This window comes from Tamandua tetradactyla, chromosome 2, assembly GCF_023851605.1.
Source record: "Tamandua tetradactyla isolate mTamTet1 chromosome 2, mTamTet1.pri, whole genome shotgun sequence".
Taxonomy (NCBI): Eukaryota; Metazoa; Chordata; class Mammalia; order Pilosa; family Myrmecophagidae; genus Tamandua; species Tamandua tetradactyla.
Genome location: NC_135328.1, coordinates 52,930,976 through 52,952,254, shown reverse-complemented (window position 1 = coordinate 52,952,254; position 21,279 = coordinate 52,930,976). Strand labels below are relative to the sequence as shown.

The 21,279-nt window shown below is 37.2% G+C and overlaps 2 protein-coding genes across 20 annotated transcripts in view; one reads left to right on the top strand and one right to left on the bottom strand.

The window, feature by feature from the left end:
• The window catches only part of GPR107 (G protein-coupled receptor 107), a 141,523-nt gene extending 123,882 nt beyond the window's left edge, over positions 1-17,641 (bottom strand). Inside the window, exon 1 of one of the 2 annotated variants that reach the window (XM_077147116.1) lies at positions 17,161-17,641. In XM_077147116.1, the coding sequence (XP_077003231.1) occupies positions 17,161-17,301 (141 nt within the window). In that variant the 5' untranslated portion in view covers positions 17,302-17,641. The remainder of the gene's footprint in view (positions 1-17,160) is intronic. The other variant, XM_077147117.1, reaches the window with a different exon arrangement.
• Positions 16,823-21,279, top strand: part of FNBP1 (formin binding protein 1) — a 152,825-nt gene continuing 148,368 nt past the window's right edge. For 15 of the 18 annotated variants that reach the window (XM_077147100.1, XM_077147115.1, XM_077147114.1 and 12 more), the window contains exon 1: positions 17,677-17,885. In XM_077147100.1, coding sequence (XP_077003215.1) covers positions 17,838-17,885 — 48 coding nt within the window. In that variant the 5' untranslated portion in view covers positions 17,677-17,837. The other 3 variants (XM_077147098.1, XM_077147097.1, XM_077147096.1) reach the window with 3 other exon arrangements.

Below are 21,279 nucleotides of genomic sequence, written 5' to 3'. Positions count from 1 at the left end.
GTTAATTAATTCCACATTTGGAGTTCTGTTGCACTCAGTTCCTGCTGCTAGTAAAGTCGCTTTCCTTTCTCCTCTTGAAAAAAGCCTGAGGGGGAGGGTCGCCGGCTACCATGGCTTGGGGAACTCGTGGTTCTGGGGGGGGCTCCTAGCTGGTCCACCTGGTCCAGATTGGGGTACGCTGCGTATCTGGTCACTGATGTGGCCCCAGCAGTTGTTCTGTACTGTTCCTGACTATTTACTGGCTGCTCTGGAGGGGGAACTAAATCCCACACCTCGCTAAGCTACCATCTTGTCTTCTTACTCCCAACATGATACATTCTTAATCATAGTAAACTGCTTGTCAAGTTAATTAAACAAGATTGTTCATCCATTAGAAGTCAAGGTTACAAGAATATAAACAAAATACAATACAGGCATACTTCAGATATTACAGGTTCAGTTTCAGACCACCACAATAAAGCAAACCACATGAATTTTTTTGTTTTCCAGTACATATTAAAGTTATGTTTACACTATACTGTAGTCTATTAATTGTGTAATAGCATTATGTCTAAAAAAGCAACATACATACCTTAATTAAAAAACACTTCATAGCTAAAAAATGCTACCCATAACCTGAGTCTTCAGGGAGTTGTAATTTATTTGCTGATGGAGGGTCACGCCTCGATGCTGATGGCTGTTAACTGATGAGGATAATGGTTGCTGAAGGCTGTGGTAGCTGTGGTCACATCTTAAAATAAGACAACAATGAAATGCGTGCCATCAATTGACTCTTTCTTTCACAAAAGATTTCTCTGCAGCACGTGATGCTGTTTCATAGCATTTTACCCACAAAATTACTTCTTTCAAAATTGGAGTCAGCCCTCTCAAACTCTGCCGCTGCTTTATCACCTAAGTTTATTGCCTTTCCAAACCCTTTGTTGCCATTTCAACAATGTTCACAGCATCTTCACTAGGAGTAGATTCCATCTCAAGAAACCACTTTCTTCACTCATCCATAAGAAGCAACTCCTCATTCATTCTATCTTTAGACTCCACTTGCTATTTCCACTATACCTGCAGTTATTTTCTCCATTTACAGCTTGAAACACTCAAAGTCACCCAGTAGGGTTGAAATCAACTTCTTCCAAACTCCTGTTAATGTTGATATTTTGACCACCTCCCATGAATCACAAGTGTTCTTAATGGCATATAGAATGGTAAATCCGTTCCAGAACATTTTCAAACTACTTTGCCCAAACCCATCAGAGGAATCACTATCCATAACAGCTATAGCCCTATGAAATGTATTTCTTAAATAGTATGAATTGAAAATCAAAATTCCTCCTTGTCAAACTCACTGCCCTCCACCTCCCTACGTGGGACATGACTCCCAGGGGTGTAAACCTTCCTGGCAACATGGCACAGAAATCCTAGAATGAGCTGGGACTCAGTATCAAGGGATTGAGAAGGCCTTCTGGACCAAAAGGGGGAAGAGAGAAATGAAACAAAATATTAATGGCTGAGAGATTTTGAGCAGAGTCAAGAGGATATCCTGGAGGTTATACTTACACATTACACAGATATCACCTTTTTAGTTAGGGTGTATTGGAGAGGCTGGAGGGAAGTACCTGAAAATGTGGAGCTGTGTTCCAGTAGCCATGTTTCTTGAAGATGACTGTATAATGATACAGCTGTTGCAATGTGAGTGTGTGATTGTGAAAATCTTGTGTCTGATGCTCCTTTTAACTGTACAGACAGATGAATAAAACATAGAGATTAAAAATAAATAAATAAAAGGGGGAACAAATGTGAAAATAAATTTAGCAGATTGAAATGCTAGTGATCAATGAAAGGGAGTGATAAGGGGTATAGAAAAAAATCGGGGAAATGAAGACTAAAATATATTGGGTAGATGGAAATGCTAGCAATCAATGAGAGGGAGGGGTAAGGGATATGGTATGTATGAGTTTCTTTCTTTTACTTTTTATTTCTTTTTCTGAATTGATGCAAATGTTCTAAGAAATGATCATGATAATATATAACTACATGATGATGAGTTACTGATTATATACCAAGAATGGAATGATCATATGGTAAAAATGTTTTTACATGTTGTTATGTTAAAAAAATTTAAAAATTACTCCTTGATCTATGGGCTGCAGAATGGATGTTGTATTGGCAGATATGAAAACAATATGAATCTCCTTGTAGATCTCCATAAGCTCTTGGTGTTCTCCAGTTGCACTGTCAATGAACAGTATTCTTTTTTCTAAGCAGTAGGTCTCAATCTATAATATTCAGTAAACCACACTGTAAAAAGATATGCTGTCATTCTAACTCTGTTGTTCCATTAATAGAGCACAGGCAGAGTAGCTTTAGCATAATCCTTATTGTATGGAATGGTATAATAAGCATTGGCTTCACCTTAAAGTCACCTGCTGCATTAGCCCCTAACAAGAGAGTCAGCCTGTTCTTTAAAACTTTGAAGCCGGGCACTGACTTATCCTCTCTAGCTAGGAAAGTTCCAAATGGCATCTTCTTCCAATAAAAGGCCGTTTCATCACAAATGAAAATCTGTTGTCTACTGTAGCTACTTCATCAATTGCTTTAGCAAGATCTAGACAACTTATGACAGCTTCTACATCAGCACTTGCTGCCTCACCTTGCACGTCTGTTATGGAGATGACTTCTTCCCTGAAGCCTTATGAACCAACGTCTGCTAGCTTCAAACTTTTCTTTTGCAGCTTCCTCACCTCTACACCTTCATACAATTGAAGAGATTAGGGTCCTGCTCTAGATTAGGCTTTGGTTTAAGGGAAGGTGGTGGCTGGTCTGATTTTCTATCCAGACCACTAAAACTTTCTCCATTATCAGCAATAAGGTTGTTTCATTTTCTCATGATTCATGTGTTCACTGGAGTAGCACTTTGAATTTCCGTCAAGAATTCACAAGTTGGATAACTGTCTGGAGCAAGGGGCGCCAGCTTCTGGCCTGTCTTAGTTTTCAACATGCCTTTTGCATTCAGCTTAATCATTTTTGGCTTTTGACTTAAAGTGAGAGATGTGCAACATTTCCATTCACTCGAACATTCAGAGCCATAGTAGGTCTAGTAATTGGTTTAATTTCAATATTGTTGTGTCTCAGAGAATGGGGAGGCCTGAGGAGAGGGAGAGAGATGGGGGAATGGTTGGTCAGTGAAGCAGTCAGACATAAATCATTTATTGATTAAATTTGCTGTTTTATATGGGAGTAGTTCATGAAGCCCCAAAACAATTACAATAGAAACATCAAAGATCACTATAACAGATATAATAATGACAAAGTTTGAAATATTGCAAGAATTACCAAAATGCGACACAAAGACATGATGTGAGCACATGCTGTCGGAAAAAACATACCAACAGACTTACTTGACCCAGGATTGCCACAAACTCTCAATTTGTAAAAAAAAATGCAGTCACGGTATCAGTAAAGCACAGTAAAACAAGGTATGCCTGTATTTACTGCTCCCAGATACATATTTTTATGGTTTTAAAACTTGAAAATCCTGGCTTTTCTATAAGACATATTATATGAATACAGTGGAAACACAATTGGCTTTAACACAATTATAGTCTGATGAGGAAACGAGCATAGTTTGAAGATAATGAAACAATCTAAATTAATATATACTTGCTTTATCACAGAGGATCTAATAGAGAAAAAGTGGCAACAAGAGTAACTAGGCTTACATGGGCTTAAATGATTATTCTGAAAGGTTTTCTTATTTTGAATAAATAATGCAATTTTGTGAAATTAAAACTTCACTTGAAGATTATCAAAATTCTTAAGCAAAAATTTATCCAGAAGTTTTTAAAAATGCTTTTATTGTGAAATATAACATATATGCAAATAATAATGAAAAAAGGCAAACCCTCCAAGGAAGTAAAGCCTCCAGGGAAGCAAACTTAGTGCATGAAACTTTTACGGAGTCTCAGTTCAAGCTCTAGGTGTTCCTAAGAGTTAACAGGATTGATTTGGTTGGGGGTTAGCAAACCATGGCAATTAACACCATCTACCTGAAGTATGCATAAGAATAGCCTGAGAATAACCCCTTGAATCTATTTGATCTCTCTTAGCCACTGATGCCTTATTTTATTAATTTCTTTTCCCCCTTTTTATCCAGAAGTTTTGTTTTTATTTTTTAATATATAGTTTCCGGTTTTAGTTATGGATGCAAGTTTACCTTTTTCCCATTTTGTTTGCATGCAACTATAGTTAACACAACAAAATCCTCATCAGCAGTTTAAGAACATATATACATTGAGAAAAAAATTCTTACTGAAGTGAGTTTCCCTAAGAATTCTGGTTTATAGAGGAAATCTGAAATTAAAAGACAACAGAACGCTAATAAACACTCTGAGATCCTGAACCTCAGCAATAATCAACTTAAAACAAGATGTCACTTGTTTCCTGTCAGGTTGGCAGAATGAAAGACATACATTATACTGTGTGGTTAAGTATGTGGATAAATGAACACACTCTTAAACTAGGGATGGGAGAATAAATCAATAACCTTTACAGAGGGCTAGTTGCCACCATATATTTAAAATAACCCACACGTAGAAATTTACCCCACACATATATCAGTACTGGTGCACAAAGATACATGTATATATGTGACTATGTTAAAAATTTTTTAAAAGATACTTGCACAAGGATTTTCACAGCAGCCTTTTGTTAAAAACATTCTTAACATGATCATTCCGTTCTACATATATAATCAGTAATTCACAATATCATCACATATTGCATATTCATCATCATGATCATTTCTTAGAACATTTGCATAAATTCAGAAAAAGAAATAAAAAGACAACAGAAAAAGAAATAAAACAAAACAGAAAACAAAAAAAGATTACACATACCATACCCCTTACCCCTCCCTTTCATTGATCACTAGCATTTCAAACTAAATTTATTTTAACATTTGTTCCCCCTATTATTTATTTTTATTTCATACGTTCTACTCATCTGTTGACAAGGTAGATAAAAGGAGCATCAGACACAAGGTTTTCACAATCACACAGTCACACTGTGAAAGCTCTATCACTAAACAATCATCATCAAGAAACATGGCTACTGGAACACAGCTCTACATTTTCAGGCAGTTCCCTCTAGCCTCTTCATTACATCTTGAATAACAAGGTGATATCTACTTAATGTGTAAGAACAACCTCCAGGATTACCTCTGGACTCTATTTGGAATCTCTCAGCCATTGACACTTTGTCTCATTTGGTGGAGAAGGTTTTCTCAATCCCTTGATCCTGAGACTCAGCTCCTTCTAGGGTTTTTCTCAATCCCTTGATGCTGAGTCTCAGCTCATTTTAGGATTTCTGTCCCACATTGCCAGGAAGGTCCACACCCCTGGGGGTCATGTCCCATGTAGACAGGGGGAGGGTGGTGAGTTTGCCTGTTGCGTTGGCTGGAGAGAGAGGCCAAATCTGAGCAACAAAAGAGGCTCTTGTGGGGGTGACTCTTAGGCCTAAATTTTAAGTAGGCTTGACCTATTCTTCGTGGGGTTAAGTTTCATATGAACAAACCCCAAGACTGGGGGCTCAGCCTATAGGTTTGGTTGTCCACACTGCTTGTGAGAATATCAAGAATTCAACTTGGGGAAGTTGAATTTTCCTCCGTTCTCACCATTCCCCGAAGGGGACTTTGCAAATACTTTTCCACTCACTGATCAAATCATTCTGGGATTCATTGGTGCATCACTCTGGACAAACCAACAAAATCTCATGCCCTACCAAGGTTCCATATACTTATAGTGCTCAACCAAGCTATCTACATCAGTTATATTAGGAAATGCACTAGTCAAAATATAAATTTTGTACCAACTAAACATTTTTTTGCTTTAGTCTCACACATAAGTTGAAATTTTAAAATATTAATTACCATCTATTTTCAGTACCCTGCAGTAATGACATTCCTTTGTTCTTCCTCATGCAAAAACATCTTTAAAATTTGTACATTTAGTCGCTATCATTATACACTCTAGGCATTCCTAGATTATACCATCTCAATCCTTATCGTCTTTCTTTCTGATTTCATTTATGCTCCAGCCCTCCTTCCTCTATCATTCCCTCATTCAGCATTTTAACATCATTGTATTACAGTTAGGTAGTATTGTGCTGTTCATTTCTGAGTTTTTATATTCAGTCCTGTTGCACAATCTGTGTCCCTTCAGCTCCAATTAACCAATATCTAGCCCTATTTCTATCTCCTGATGGGCTCTGTCACCAACGAAATATTCCAAGTTTATTCACTAATATCAGTTAGACCATACAGTATTTGTCCTTTTGTTTTTGGCTAATCTCACTCAGCATAATCTCCTCAAGGTCCATCCATGTTGTTACATACTTCATAACTTTATTCTGTCTTACAGCTGCATAATATTCCATCGTATGTATACGATGTTTAGCCACTAGTCTGCTGATGGACATTTTGGCTGTTTCCATCTCTTTACAGCAACCTTTTTTTCCCCAGTTTAAACCCACATTTATTTAGCACATGTTAAATAGCAGAAATCATAAATATGAATGACAGAGATGCCACCCATATAGAAAGAAGGGAAAGTAGTCAAATGACTGAATAGGTAGAATTTATATAATGTGCAGATGAAGTGCTTAACTCTTTGAACACTCTGTTGTTCAACAATAAGTACTTGTCAAATTAATGATTGCTGCTTCTGTGATCCCCAAGCAATATACTGATCTAACATTTAATATAGACTAATGAGGAGAGAGATGCAAAAAATCAGCTTGTAGAAGAAAAGGTGGATCTCTTTCAATAGTATTAATTATTAGTTATTAAAATTTTTTTAAGATTAAAGAATAATAAATACTATATATAGCCACCATTAAGCTTAAGAAATAAATTATTAATAGAGCCTAAGGCCTTTGGATACCTCTTCCTAATCCCATTCTCTCCTTACTCCACATAATCGTTATCCAGGATATAGTATAGCAGCCTTTTTTATAACAGCTAAAATCAAACAACATAAATACAATATAGACATCCATCAACAAAAGAATGATTTTTTAAAATGATGAGTCCTCTCTCCAATGAGTTAACCCTCACAGTAGTGGTTAAAAGCACTTACTAACATTTTAAAAAGTACTGACAAGGTAATAAGTGAAAAAAACCTACCTACCAGGTTGAATGAATAAATAAACAAATACTTATTGAGTACCTACAGCCCTTGGTAGGCAGGTTCTAGGTTTCGAGAATGGAGCAGTGAATAAAATTAACAAGAATTACTGTCTCAGTTGCTTATATGCTAGTCAAGGGAGACAGGTAAAAACAAGTAAACAAGTAAAAGACATGGTATATTAGACCATTATAAGTGCTACACAAAAATGAAGTAGGAAGAAAGATAAAGAGGAAAGTACAACACTGCCACTGAAGTTAGCCAAGTCATAAAAAGCTTCACCAAGGAGGTCATGCTTGAGTAGAGAGAGAGGAGTGCAGGAATCAGCCATGCAGATATCAGGAGGAAGGGCATTTTGGGCAGTGGCACGAGGAAGTGCAGTGGCCCTTAAGTGGAACCATGCTGGCCAGATTGGGGACTACAAGAGGCCAATATGACTGCACTTTGGCTTACAAGTCATTAAAAAGCTCTGAGCATAACCTGATCTTAGAACTTAACAAGTGTAATTAATTACACATACACAGTCCACCCTATCCCATTCTACACCCAAAGAAACAAAAATAAAAAAGAAAGAAAAAAGCTTACATGTGGGCATGTATATATGAAGAACATTAAAGTTATGTGGAAAATTTGGGAGGATACTTAAATGTTAACTGGTAGTTAACTTTGAAGAATGCAACTGAGGGAATGGGGAATAGGAAAGAACATTTAACAAGCTTTTACTACTCTTGAAATACAAAAGTGTTTCGTTTACTATCATATACTAAATACTATTTTACTCCTTCAAATACTTTATGAAAGGAAATTATAATTTGTGTTGTTCTATTTGTACTTTAATAAAAAATTTTGCTTCTATAAACTCTCAACGTATTATATTCTAAAATATTGCTTTTATCTGCCTTCCAAGAGTGAAATATGACCGATTTTAAAGTCATAATTAAAAAAAAATTATAAGTAACATCCACATTAGGGAAAACAGAACCAAAATAACAACAAAAAAGGCCACCTCTTTTTCCATCACTTTGCGAAAATCATTTAGAATTTTTCAGATTTTCCTCTATAAATTACAATTTATGATGCTCATATGAAAAAAATGGAGAAAAGTAGCTGTAAACCTTACTATTCAGAGATTATTATTAATATTAGTTTGGTATTTTCCTTCCATGTCTAAGAAATTTAAAACATTTTTCAGTCATCAAGCTCTTAAGTTGTTCTAAGCAAACAAAATGTTAGTAGCTAGAAGAATACAAACAGAACCATTTATAATTTTGCTATTTGCTAGCATCAATAGCATCAGTGCATCCACACTGTACCAGGAGCCATACCAAGCCCATCACCCAGGTGTAGAGAATTTCTATTTTTATAAATATGGTATGGTAGACTGAATTATGTATCCCAACACAGACATGCTCTTAATCTTACTCTGCATTCCTGTGTGTATGAACCCATTATAAACAGAACCTTCGAAGATGTTAATTTTAGTTGAGGTGTGGTCAAGTGAAGTAGGAGGGTCTTTAACCAGATTACTAGAGGCCTTTTAAAGAAAAGAAACAGTAAGCCAGGGGTCAGAAATGGTCACAATGAGAAGCAAGAAGACAGTCGGAAGGTGGAAGAGAAAGGACAGGACATTGCCATGTGATGAAGAAAGCCAAGGAATCCCAAAGATTGATGGCAAGCCAGTGCCACAATACTACCAACCCTGGGAGGAAGCAAGCCTTCTAGCTTCGGGAACCATGAGACAAATTCCCATTGTTTAACCAGCCCACTGTGTGTTATTTGTCATAGCAGCCTGACAAACTAAGACCCAAGGCAACAATACTTATTCCAATAATAAGAGCCAATTTAGAAAAGTGGAAAACAGAAACACAAGCATTCCGTCGTTCAACAACCAATTACCGAATCCCCAATACGTGTCAGGCACAGTCAGTAAAAAAAGTGTGGTCCCTGCCCTCAGGAGGGTATAATATAGGCGGAGGACAAACAGTGTCAGATTTTTAAAAATGTTTTTTAAAATGTAGAAAAGTAAAAGGAGCAACAATCTATTAATCTACAATGCAGAATTATCAAATGTCTATATTTATTACAACTGCTTCACATACACAGGAAGGGAAAAAACGAAGGAGGGAAAATAATAAAACATTAGCAACAAAGTTAAGTGTTTTTATATTCCTGCTGAATCTTATTTCCTTGCATGATCCCTCCCCACTTTCATGAATCGGTTACGTGCTCTTTTAAAAATTATTTTTATTTTTTTAGGTGCATTTTCTGGGAATCAAACCTGGGTCTCCCACATGGAAGACAAGCATTCTACCACTGAACCACCTTTGTACCCTGAAATGACTTTTTAAAATATTTTTACAACATATGTACATACCCATAAACATAGTATAGTATCATTCTGTGTTTTTAAAATTTAGATACTAACTGCATCATAATGTATGTATACTTCTGCCACCTGCATTTTCAGTCAATAGGATTCCCTATTGATACATTTGTTAAGCTGTAATTTGTCATTTTATCTATTTTGTAGTCCATCACACACACATTACATTTCTCCATCATTGAGCATTCGTGTTATTTCAAATTTCTTCCTATAATAATGCTGCTATGAACATCTCTGTACAAATCTTATTCATATACATGTAGATTTCTAGGGTTCATATCTAGACATGAAAATCCTGGGACCTTTACCAGAAATTGCCAAAACTGAACTCTAAAGTATATGAGAGTTACTCATATACTAACCAATTCTGATATTGTCAGACTTTATTTTTTCCAATCTTGGGGTAAACTAATGCCTAGATTGGTATCTTCCTAAAACTCCTCTATGATAATTAGCCATGTCATGGTCAGGCTTGGCCAAGTGGTGGTGTCTGTTTGTCTGGTTGGGCAAGTGCTGGCCTGTCTGCTGCAATGACAACATTTCATAGAATTAAATCATGATCACGTTGGCCACATCCACAGCTGATTCCATTTCTAATTAGCCAAGGGGGGTGTCTTCTGCAATAAGTGATGCTTAATCTAATCACTGGAAGCCTTTTAAGGAGGATTCAGAAGAGACAGGCTCTCTTCCTGCTTCAGATGGCGAGCCTCTCCTACGGAGTTCATCCAGACCCTCCATCGGAATCATCAGCTTCTCAGCCTGGCCTGTGGATTTTGGACTCTGCGTTCCCACGGTCACTTGAGACACTTTTATAAATTTTATATTTGTGAGTGTTTCCTGTTGATTCTGTTTCTCTAGAGAACCCTAACTAATATAAGCCATTTGGGTTTTTCTTCTGTGAAATAACTTTTTTATTTTCTATGCCAATTTTCCTACTGTTCATTTTAACTCATAAAAGTTCTTTATATATTCTGACTACTTATCTTTGATTTTTATGTTTCAAATACCTTCTCCCAGTATTTATAGTGTTGCTGTTTTCTTAAACCATGCAGTATATTTTGTCATTTAGATCTTTTTAAATTTTGAAAAAGAAAAACTTAGCAATCTTTATTCTTGAAAGTATGTTGTCTTTAATGTCTTTCTAAAAATATTCTCTAACCTGAGGTCATAAAAATATTCACAAATATTTTATTCTAAAAGTTTCTGAGTTTTGTTTTCATATTTGGGTCTTAATATATGTGGAATATCTTTTTTTGTGTATGGTGTACAGTAAAGGGTTAACTCAGAAGTTATGGGCTCTTGACTGGCTCTGGGAAATAACCTCTAAACCCTCGGAATTGTCTGCCTGAAAAGAGATAATTTGTATACCTGGGACCTTGGGCCCTGAGAGATCATTTATGCTAACAATCAATGTGATTTATGGTGTATACCTATTTCTGTTCACCTAGGGCCCTGGGCCATATTGTATCAGTCTGAGTGGCAAGCAGAAGGATCCTAGTTAAGGATGTTTCATGCTTACATGAATGATGCCCCAAAAAGGTCTGGACGCCAAGACGTGGGTGAGCTTCCCCAGTTGCTAATACTTTGTACACCAGTGCTGAGAGAATTAACTCTGTCTACAACACCACTGCAAGAAGACAATTGGAACTTTGCTCCTGATTTCTCCTGGACTCCTCTTTAAGTGCTCTTTGCTTTTCCTGATTTTTGTTTCTTAAATTTTTAATTTTTAAATAATTTCAAACTTACAGGACAGTTGCAAAAATAATACAAAATCCATATAGAGAACTCCAACATTACCCTCACAGATACCAGATCCACCAATTTTAACATTTTACCACATTGGCTGTATCATTATTTCCACCCATCTATCCATTCATTAACCTATCAATTTTCTAAATATTTGAGAGTAGGTTCCATGCATGATGCTCCTTGAACACTTAATTCTTCCATGTACATTTTTCAAGAACAAGGATATTTACTTTATGTAACCACCTTAAGTATAGTTATCAAATTTGATAAGTATAGTTATCAAATTCAAGGACTTTAACATTGACATAACGTTTTCAATATAAATTCCAATTTTTTCATATACCCTAATAAGTTCCTTTAGGGCCTTTTCTCTTCCATTAATGGATTCAGTCTAGGATTATGTATTAAATTTAATTGTCAGTCTCTTTAGTTGCCATCTCTCCTTTTTTTTATTGTGGAAACATATATACAACATAAATTTTCCCATCTCAACCAACTCCCAAGTATACCATTCAGAGAAATTAATCATATTCACAATGTTGTACAATCCTCATCACCATCCATTAACAGAACTTTCCCATCACCCACCTTTGATGATGTTAATCTATATTCTTTCAATGCAATAAATCATAATTGTGAGAGTTTAAGAGCTTTTCTACATTTTGTGGGTTATTCCCATTAATCATCGAACCTGACTGTGGTCCCAGCGATCCCTGACACACATCTATTTCTCTTTATTTTCCAAATGTAAAGTCAGTTGTCCTTACCTCTACTGCTCTATAATGCCACCTCTATCATATACCAAGTTCTTATTAAGACAAGAACCACAAGATCCAGCACTTCTATTCTACATCCCAAAGTAGAAACTATTCACAGGAGCAGCTAGCCACTCTCCCTTGCTGTCTCATTTAGCCAGCTCACTTATAGCACCTACCTGGTCTCTAACAGCAATAAGTCTGTGACCTCTGATTAAAAAGTAAGCAAAAAATGCCTTAGGGTAGCCAGTGCCTCTATTAATAGAAAAAAATAAATGACAGATAACAATACCATCTATCATTTATTGATCGCCTACTATTAATAGTTGGAGACACTATCCTGAGAAGCTTAATACTCAAATTCTTGACTCATTGAATACAGATAGCATTTCACAAAGAGAATGGGGTCAAATTTACTTACAAAACAAAAATATGACAGCTAAACACATGGGGAGAGAAAAAAGCTACAAAAAGTTGAAAAAGAATGCAAAACACAGAAGGCTAGGATCCTTTAATATCCTGACAAACAGGGCTATACTCTTCAACAGTCATTGAGGTCTTCAGGCATCTGAAGCTCACTCAAAGTGGGTGTCAAGATGGAAGGAACACTGATGTCAGGTTCAAATTTTGACTGCTCCACTCACTTAGCCCAAGTCCTGCTTTCCTAAGTTATAAAACAAGGACAATAACATTTATCTCAAAGGGCTCTAGGAGAAGTCAATGAATAAAAAACATCAAATATTTAGCACAGTCTTTGGTTCATAGTAGATGCTTTACTAACAAGCAGCTATTAACATTCCTTAAAATTTGGATTCCGTAGAACACCTCTTTTTCCTCAAGTAAAGCAAGCAGAGTTGTTCCTGGACCAGCGGTTTCAACCCTTTTTTGTGCACACAGCAATCTCAAATAATAAAATTTTGGGCAGCATAATTAACAGGGTTGAAAGACTCAAAACAATACTAAATGTGTCAACAATATCTACTCAGAATCACACTCTCCACCCGCCTCTCTTCCTATCTTTGCTATTAAGTTCTGAGTTGCCTAGGGTCAGCAGCTAGCTGCCTTCACTCAGCTCTTCTCCATGCTCACAAAGCAAAGATCCTGGGTTTGACAAACTACTCCAACAACAAACTGTACCCTCTTCTACACCACGCTGGTCAAGACAGCTCAATATTCTGGACACATGTGGCTAATCCATGAATACATTCAGGTGCAGCAAACATTATTTTTACATATCGATTATACTTTTGGAGGCATACCTAAGAAGAGTCTGAGGTTTGCCTTGATGGACCAGTTGAGAACCAACAGGGATGAAGAAGATCCTCTATTAATTTCCCAAAACTTTCCAGATACTCTTTCTTCTTTTTTAATTTAATTCAATGGATTAACCAATAGAAATTTGAACCTGACTTGATATTTTATATTAAGGAGTATCATTAGTTTTCTTTCTTATAATAGTGTATGAGTTTGCTAAAGCTTCCAGAATGCAATATACCAGAAATAGGATGGCTTTTATAAAGGGAATTTATTATGTCACAGTTCTAAGGCTAGAAAAATGTCTAAACTAAGGCATCCAGGGAAAGATACCTTAGCTCAAGAAAGGCCCATGTCTGTCACATGGGAAGGTATGTGGCCGGCATCTGCTGGTCCTTGTTCCTGGTTCCATTGCTTCCAGCTTCTGATGCCAGTGGTTTCCTCTGTAAGTATCTGTGGGCCTTCACTTAGCTCCTCTGGGACACAAACTTTTTTTTCTGGCTTGCTTAGCATCTCAAGGAAGGCACATGTTGATATCTGCTGGGCTCTGCCTGTGTCTAGACATCTGCTTTCTCTGTCAGCATTCCAAGCAACTCCAAATATCTGTGTCTCTGTTAGCTCTGAAGCAAATGTTCTCCAAGAACTCTCTTCAAAATGTTTCCACTTTTAACAGACTCTAGTAAACTGATCAAGACTCACCTTGATGGGTGGAGTCATATCTCCATCTAATCAAAAGGTCATATCCACAGTTGGGTGTGCCAAGTCTCCATGGAGATAATATAATCAAAAGTATCTACCCTACAATATCAAATCAGGATTAAAAGAAGGAGCCCCATAGGATCCCCACAAGACTGGATCAGGATAAAAACATGGCTTTTCTGGAGTACATAGTATTTATGTATTTATGTACTCAAGAAATACATGGACAAATGTATTTCTGGATACAAATGGCTTTGCAATTTTTTTTGTTTGTTTGTTTGCATGGGCAGGCACCAGGAATTGAACCAGCATGGCAGGCGGAACTCTGCCTGCTGAACCACTATTACCCACCCTATAGTTGTTTTTAAAAGAGGGCCTTATTTCTTAAAGATATACACTGAAATATTTGTGAATTAAATGATGTGATGCCTGTGATTAGTTCTAAAATAATATGAGAAGACAGAAACATGTTGGTGACAATGTGGAGAAAAAGAGATTCTCATAAACTGCTGGTGGGAATGCTAAATAGTATAGCTACTTCAGAAAATAATTTGGCAGTTTCCTAAAAAGTTAATCATAAATCTACCATATAACCCAGCAATTGCACTCCACTCCTAGGAAATTTACTCAGGAGAATGAAATCATAGGTCCCCTCACAGACTTGCATGTGAATGTTTGTAGCAGCATTATTCATAAGAGCCAAAAAGTGGAAACCCAAACATCCATCAATCCAACAAAATATGGTATAGCACACAATGGAATACTATTCATTAATAAAAATGAACAAATACTGACATGCTACAATATGAACCTCAAAAACGGACACAAAAGAAGCAGATACAAAAGACCATAAACCACGTGATTTCATTTATATGAAAGGGAAAACCTATAGAGACAAAAGTAGATTAATGGTTGCCCACAACTGGAAGTGGGAGTGGGGACTAACTGCAAACCAGTACAAGGGATTTTATTGGAGTAACAGAAGAGTTCTAAGGCTGGATTGTAGAAATAGCTGCAAAATATGGCCAAATATTATGGTGTGTAAATTATATATCAATAAAGTTGTTTTAAAAAGGCAAGGAATCTAGAGAAAGATCAAAAAAGAAAGAATATAAGAAAATTGGGAAAATCAGAAGAATGATGAAAAATGGGGTACAGGATAATAAAAGTGAATAAAAAAGGTAATGATACATTTCTAATAAAATATGGGAAGGGGAAAGTGATGCTGGATGGAGATGGGGAGAATTAGCTACTGGTGGATGGTTGTCGGGACTGGGTGACAGGTACATGGTGGATTGACCATACTCTTTTGTCTACTTTTGTGAATGTTTCAAGTTCTCCACGACAAAAAGTTTCGTAAAAGATCAATTCACATCTCTAGAACTCAGCGACCTCTTCTTGTTATTATTTTCAGGCAGTTTATAACCTGATCAAGTCTCCTATGTCTTTCCTATTTCTCAGTCTAACGTTGTCACTCTGTCAGACTCTCTTTGGGTAATTTCCATTTCCTTTGGGCAAGAAGAATGTTTATTTTAAAAGAAAAAAAATTTCAATATGATTTTGGAAGGAGTGCCACAATATAAAACATGTGACATAGAAGAAAAATATTGATTTAGCACAATCTGGAGAAATCAATCCCAAAATTACATTAATCCCAGTTTGTTTCTAAGAAAAATGTTAAGTGATTTAACACAATCTGGAGAAGTCATTCACTAGGAATTACACCAATTTCAGTTTGCTTCTATTATTGAGGTTGGTATACTTTTTCATCTGTACCAATATCACCAACATTAATCAAGAGAACCACGTAGCATTTTAGTTCTAGAAATGTACAAAGAGCACTGGATTGGGAGCTAGGAAGCAGAGATGTAGTGTGTCCCACTACTAGCTTTGTCTCCAATTTATAAACTGTAAGAACTTTAAGTAATATTACTTATTCTAAGACTCAGTATCCTAACTACAAAATGAAAGAATTTTAAAGATCATGAGTTCTTAATCTGAGGTAATAAATCTGGGCACTGGGGTCCATGGACAAGCTTCAGCAGGACTATAAAGTCCCAGAAAATTCAAGAAAAGTTTTGTCTAAATTTCTACATGCACTGCTCTGGGCGGGGGAAGTTCCATAGTTTTCAGTAAATTTTTAAAAGGATCTAGAACTCACTAATTTCTCTATAGTTAAGAATGGTTTTAATCAAGATAATTTTTATTTACAGACAGCAAAAGTTGATATCCAAAAGTAGGGTGTTGTCTGACAAGGTTTTTTAGTTCAGAGTCTGCATTCCCTAAAGTCTACTTTCACAAAGGAAATGCTTCATGGTTTATTGAAACAATGGGTTTTGGTAATACAAACTACAAGCTAACAATGTATGAAAACTTGAATACTATGAAAAAATATATACAAGCCTTCTGAGTAATAAGGGTTTTTTTCCTATTTCCGAGATACATTAACCGGCGAATCGTCTGCAAGCAGGTTTTAGCTTTGGAGGAATTTTGGCTCTGAGTTATAAGGTGGAGACCAAGGGGATCATTCTACATCTATCACAAATATCCCTTTCCTAGACAAAAATGAACGGGAGCGAGAGAGAAAAAGTCAGATTTCCTAACTAGGAATACTTTTATTTTTTTAAGCTGGTTTTAAATTCTCGGTCATAGGCTTCAAGTGAGATTTGATATTTCTTCTGGGGATTTCCGCTTAGTAAATTCAGGGAGCGCCGTGAAGCGAGTAGGAAAACCGAGCCCAAGGTTCCATTTACCTTCAATCTACCCGGCACCGGGATGGAAAAGCGAATAGCGAGAACAAGGGGAGTCAGAGATAAAAGATGGAGGTGAGAGTGGGGGGAGAGAGAGTGGGTGGCTGATGGCGAGGTCCCGGAGAAGCCGACAGAGATTCCAAGAGGGGCCTCCTTGAATCTTTCGGGGTTACGCCGCAGTTCAGACCCTTCCTCGCCCTCAGTTCGAATCCTTCTGCTCTCTCCAAAGGGCCGGAAGGACTCCAGCGCCTTCCAGGCCCCGCCGTCCCTACCACCGCCTCCGGACCCCTCTCAGAGTCATGCCACGGCTGGATGCCCAATCATCCGGCCAAAGTTGCCCCCCGCCCCAGGGGACAGGCTTTGGCCTCCGCCCCCTGGGCCCAGCCAGGTCTTACCTTGAGTGCCAGGTGGTGGACGCGGCCCAGACCAGGCTCGGCCAGCAACTGTAGTATCCCCAGCAATGGGAGCAGCCGGAGGCCCGCGGCCAGCCTTAGACAGCTGGAGCCGAAGTGACCGACAGGCGCCGAGACCGCCATGTTTATTCCAGCATCACCAACCCCTTCCTCTCCCTCCCACTTCCGGGTTAAAGGGTGGCGGCCGCCGGAAGGGTCTGCAGAGGGGGTGTGGTGGGGCCGAGAAGAATGTGGTCTTTTTTTCTCGAGCGTGCGGTCCGGGAAGTCGCCGAGAGACCTAAACTGAATACTTCAGGTTGTTCAGTTGGCTTCACCTATGCGGACTTTTGGTTTGGCCAGAAGAGGTGGAGACCCAGCGGGGGTTCCCATGGTAACAGCCTCGGCGTTGCGGGACTTTGTAAGCGGCTTTGGACCTGTGGAACTCCCAACCAGAGGGAGTTCTTGGCCGTTCCAGAGTGGGGATATGTTACACTATTGCGTCAACAGGGTACTTGGCCTTTGATTGGACTGATTTCACGAGCAACGTTGAGACGGTGGAAAATATGAAGTTCCCGGTTTGTCACATGTCCCTTGTTTTTTTTCAGGCACTCCACACTAAAACAAATCTCAGGCGAAGTGATTGCAGTACTAGGACTTATTGAGCGCTTATCAGGCCTTTTATGTATAGTATTGCATTGAATCCTTGCAACAGCCTGATGAGGCAGGAGGTAGGTAATATTATCCCCACTTTACAAGTAGCAAAACTGAGGCTCTGGGAATTTAGATCATTTGTTCCAAGTTGAAACGGGAATCACATGGAAACTCTTAACTACTGTGTTGTATTACCTCATGCTATTTCATCCGACCACTAGAATTTGGGCAACTTAACGTGTTTTTCTTCATCCTGTGTGAAGGGAGTCCTTTATTTTTTCATACATTATGAGCTTGTAGAAAGTTTGTATTATCTTGAACCATATAGGGAAATAGTTATTGGAAGGATTCAGTCAGTCCTTTCTGACTCCCTGTTTTTTATCAAGGAGTTTTAGAAGAACATGCTTATTAAAATTGCGGATAGAATAGCCAGGTTTATTTTTTAAGATTCTGTTTTAGCTTGCTGCACAAGTAATGCATGCTCTTGTGTGAAATCCGATAAACAAAAGAGGAGAAAATTAAAACAACCAGAAATCCCAATAGTGAATGATTATTAGTGTCCTAGTATGGTTTTTGCTTGTGTTTTTATACATGGGCAGGCACCTGGAAACGAATCCAGGGGTCTGACATGGCCGGCGATAATTCTGCCAGTCAGCCACCATCGCGTCGCTCCCTAGTATATTTTATGACAGAATGAGATTCTTAAGGTTTGACTGGAACTAGCAACTAAAATTAACATGAAAGTGTTGCACTCAGTTTAAAAAACTAATTGAGAAAGTACAGACCAGGAGTTAACTAGGGGGAGGGGCAAGCTAGAATCCTAAATCATGAATCTATTTTTCCTTTGAGTTAAAAATCTGTACAAATTGTCACACCTTCTACAAGGACAAAAGTACACACTAAGATGGAGCCAGGAAGATTGTAATTAATTTTTAAATGCCAGAGGTGATCACTCAAGAGAAAGAGTTCAGTAGTGGCGGGTGAATATCCGTTTTCTTCCCCAACCTCTGGTCTTTGGCCATCTCTTACAAATTTCATGTAATCTGACACCTTTGAATAGAATTTTCATCTGATCCTACTACTCTATTTTATAGATAAAGAAACTGAGAACAAGAAACTATAATTATTATTTTGTGAATCCACACAGGGGGATAATATATTTTTTGAGTGATTAAAATCTACCAAGTATTCTGCTAAGTACTTTATATATGCATTATTTCATATAACCTCACAAAACCCCTTTTTTTTCTTATATGAGAAAACTAAGACTTGGTGAGATTAAGTAATTTATTTAAGGATGCTCTGCCCATTTATAAATGACCCAGCTAAAACTTTCATCCAGGCCTATCTGCCCACAGTGCCAGCACTTAATCCCTATCCTGCATTGTTGTGAAGAAAGCATATTAGGCCGGGAAGGTCTTTAAATAATCAATTGGATCCATCCTTCTTACCTAACAGATGTGAATACAATCCAAGAAAATTAAATGACTTGGCTTAGATCACACAACTAGTTTGGTCATTTTGGGAAAGCATCTTTAGAATCAGAACTGCTTCAGAGATGGGTCTGTGCTTCTTGCACTATACCACATGACTTTCTAATTCTTGGAATTTTAATTTAAGTAAAAAATTGAAAGCCCCAAACCTGAGTAATGAGTATGTTATCAAGTGGAATGTTAGAGAAATTTTTAGAAAGCATTTTAAAAAAATCAGCAATATGAAAGACCATAATAGAAATGTTAAGTACATTATATTTTCTCTTAGGTGTCAAGAGGAAATAAAACCAAAGACAGTAAATAACTGATTCTCACTTTGGTACAAAACTAATTGCTAAAGGGATAGGTAATAAATTTTTCAGTGCAGTTTCACTATTTAAAGGCAGTATACAATGTTTTAGAGTTGTTATTGTTTTACTTTTTAAAGTTAGGTGACATTTTTTGAGAGTGGCTTGTTTTAAAATTTGGATATAATAGGCTTCAAAACACAGGGAATGAGGAGGAAGGGTCTTAATTTCATTTGATAATATAATAGTGATGAAATATTAAGATAGTTTCCAAAATAGAAGACTTTGTCTTCCAGTTTCCAGAAAATGGTTTTATACGGGCTCTTATGAGTCCTTGCTTCTTTATACTTGGAAATTATGTGACTTTCACAGGCTCATCATACCAGTGGTATCTACCCAGGATTTTGTGAGGAATTTCTTCCTTGGGTATTTGAGAGCTGTATGGTGCCAATCATTTTGGGATTGAGAGGGAAAACTAGTTACAAAGACTTATTTTTTTGAGACAGATACTTGTCAAATTCTGTGAAAACTGCTTGCTACCTTGGCAATTTTATTTAGACACATGATTTCAGAGTTTCAAGAAAAGATTATTTACATAATCATGATACTGTAACTGGAAACAGACATGTTAAGTAACAAAACAAGTTATGCCTGCTTCTCCCTGTCAGCATTTCCAAAGAGGCATTGAACTTTAAGGTATGAACTGAAAAAAAAGCCTAGAGGGGCTGGAAAAACTGATATTCTAAACCTGGTTTTTAGGCTTATTCTCTTTAGTGCATTTTATTTTCCTATTTCCTCTGACTTTATAGGATCAACTAAAAACTACTAAGAAGCAGAATTTGTAGTTTGAACCTAGTGCTATTAATATTATTTGGCAAGAGTTTAGAAATTTCCAAAATTTTTTGACGTGATTAATGGGTTTATGTTATTCTGTTGTAATAAGGTATAATCATCATGTTTTTGTTATCAAAAGAATCGATATTTCAGACCTACCTGTATAATTACAGTACAGGGAACCAGAGGTCAAATTGGGGCCTGGCAATGCACTCAGAAATCAATGTCACTTCCATTCTTTGGCTTAAAACACCATTTTTTCCAGAATGGCAGCTAAGGTCTTAACACTTTCTTGGGGCGTGGGGAAAGTTGGTTCGGACACCTTTGTGGAAAAGCCAGGCCCTGACAGGTATAAAGTCAGTATGATGGTCCTGACACACCTTAAATCCTACAGGTTGAAGATGAACTTCACATTCAAGTCTCCTCAGCTTAGTGGCACAGATTGTAACTTGTTTATCACAGGACAGCTGGTTTTTCCTGATCATACACACATATTTACAGAGCTTCAAGGGAATTAGATCTGAAACATCACTGAATTATCAGGTGCAAAACTGAGTTGCATTTTTTGAGATTCTACTCAGTGTAGATGTCCTAATTTTATCCTACTCCAACTTTTTCTACTTGACAGCTTTTTAAGGTCCTTAGTAAAAATTCCAGCACTAAACAATTGGAAAATTTTAAGTTAAAAGGTGATGAAAACTATTTTAAATGAAAAATTCCTAAAAATTTCATTAGAAGCAGTACTTCACCAATAGATAACTAATCACCTATAATTCAGAAACACTTTAGCACCTCATCAGCTAGTATAAAGGATTGGTTTCCTTGATATATTAACAATTTTCCTACAGAATACAGAA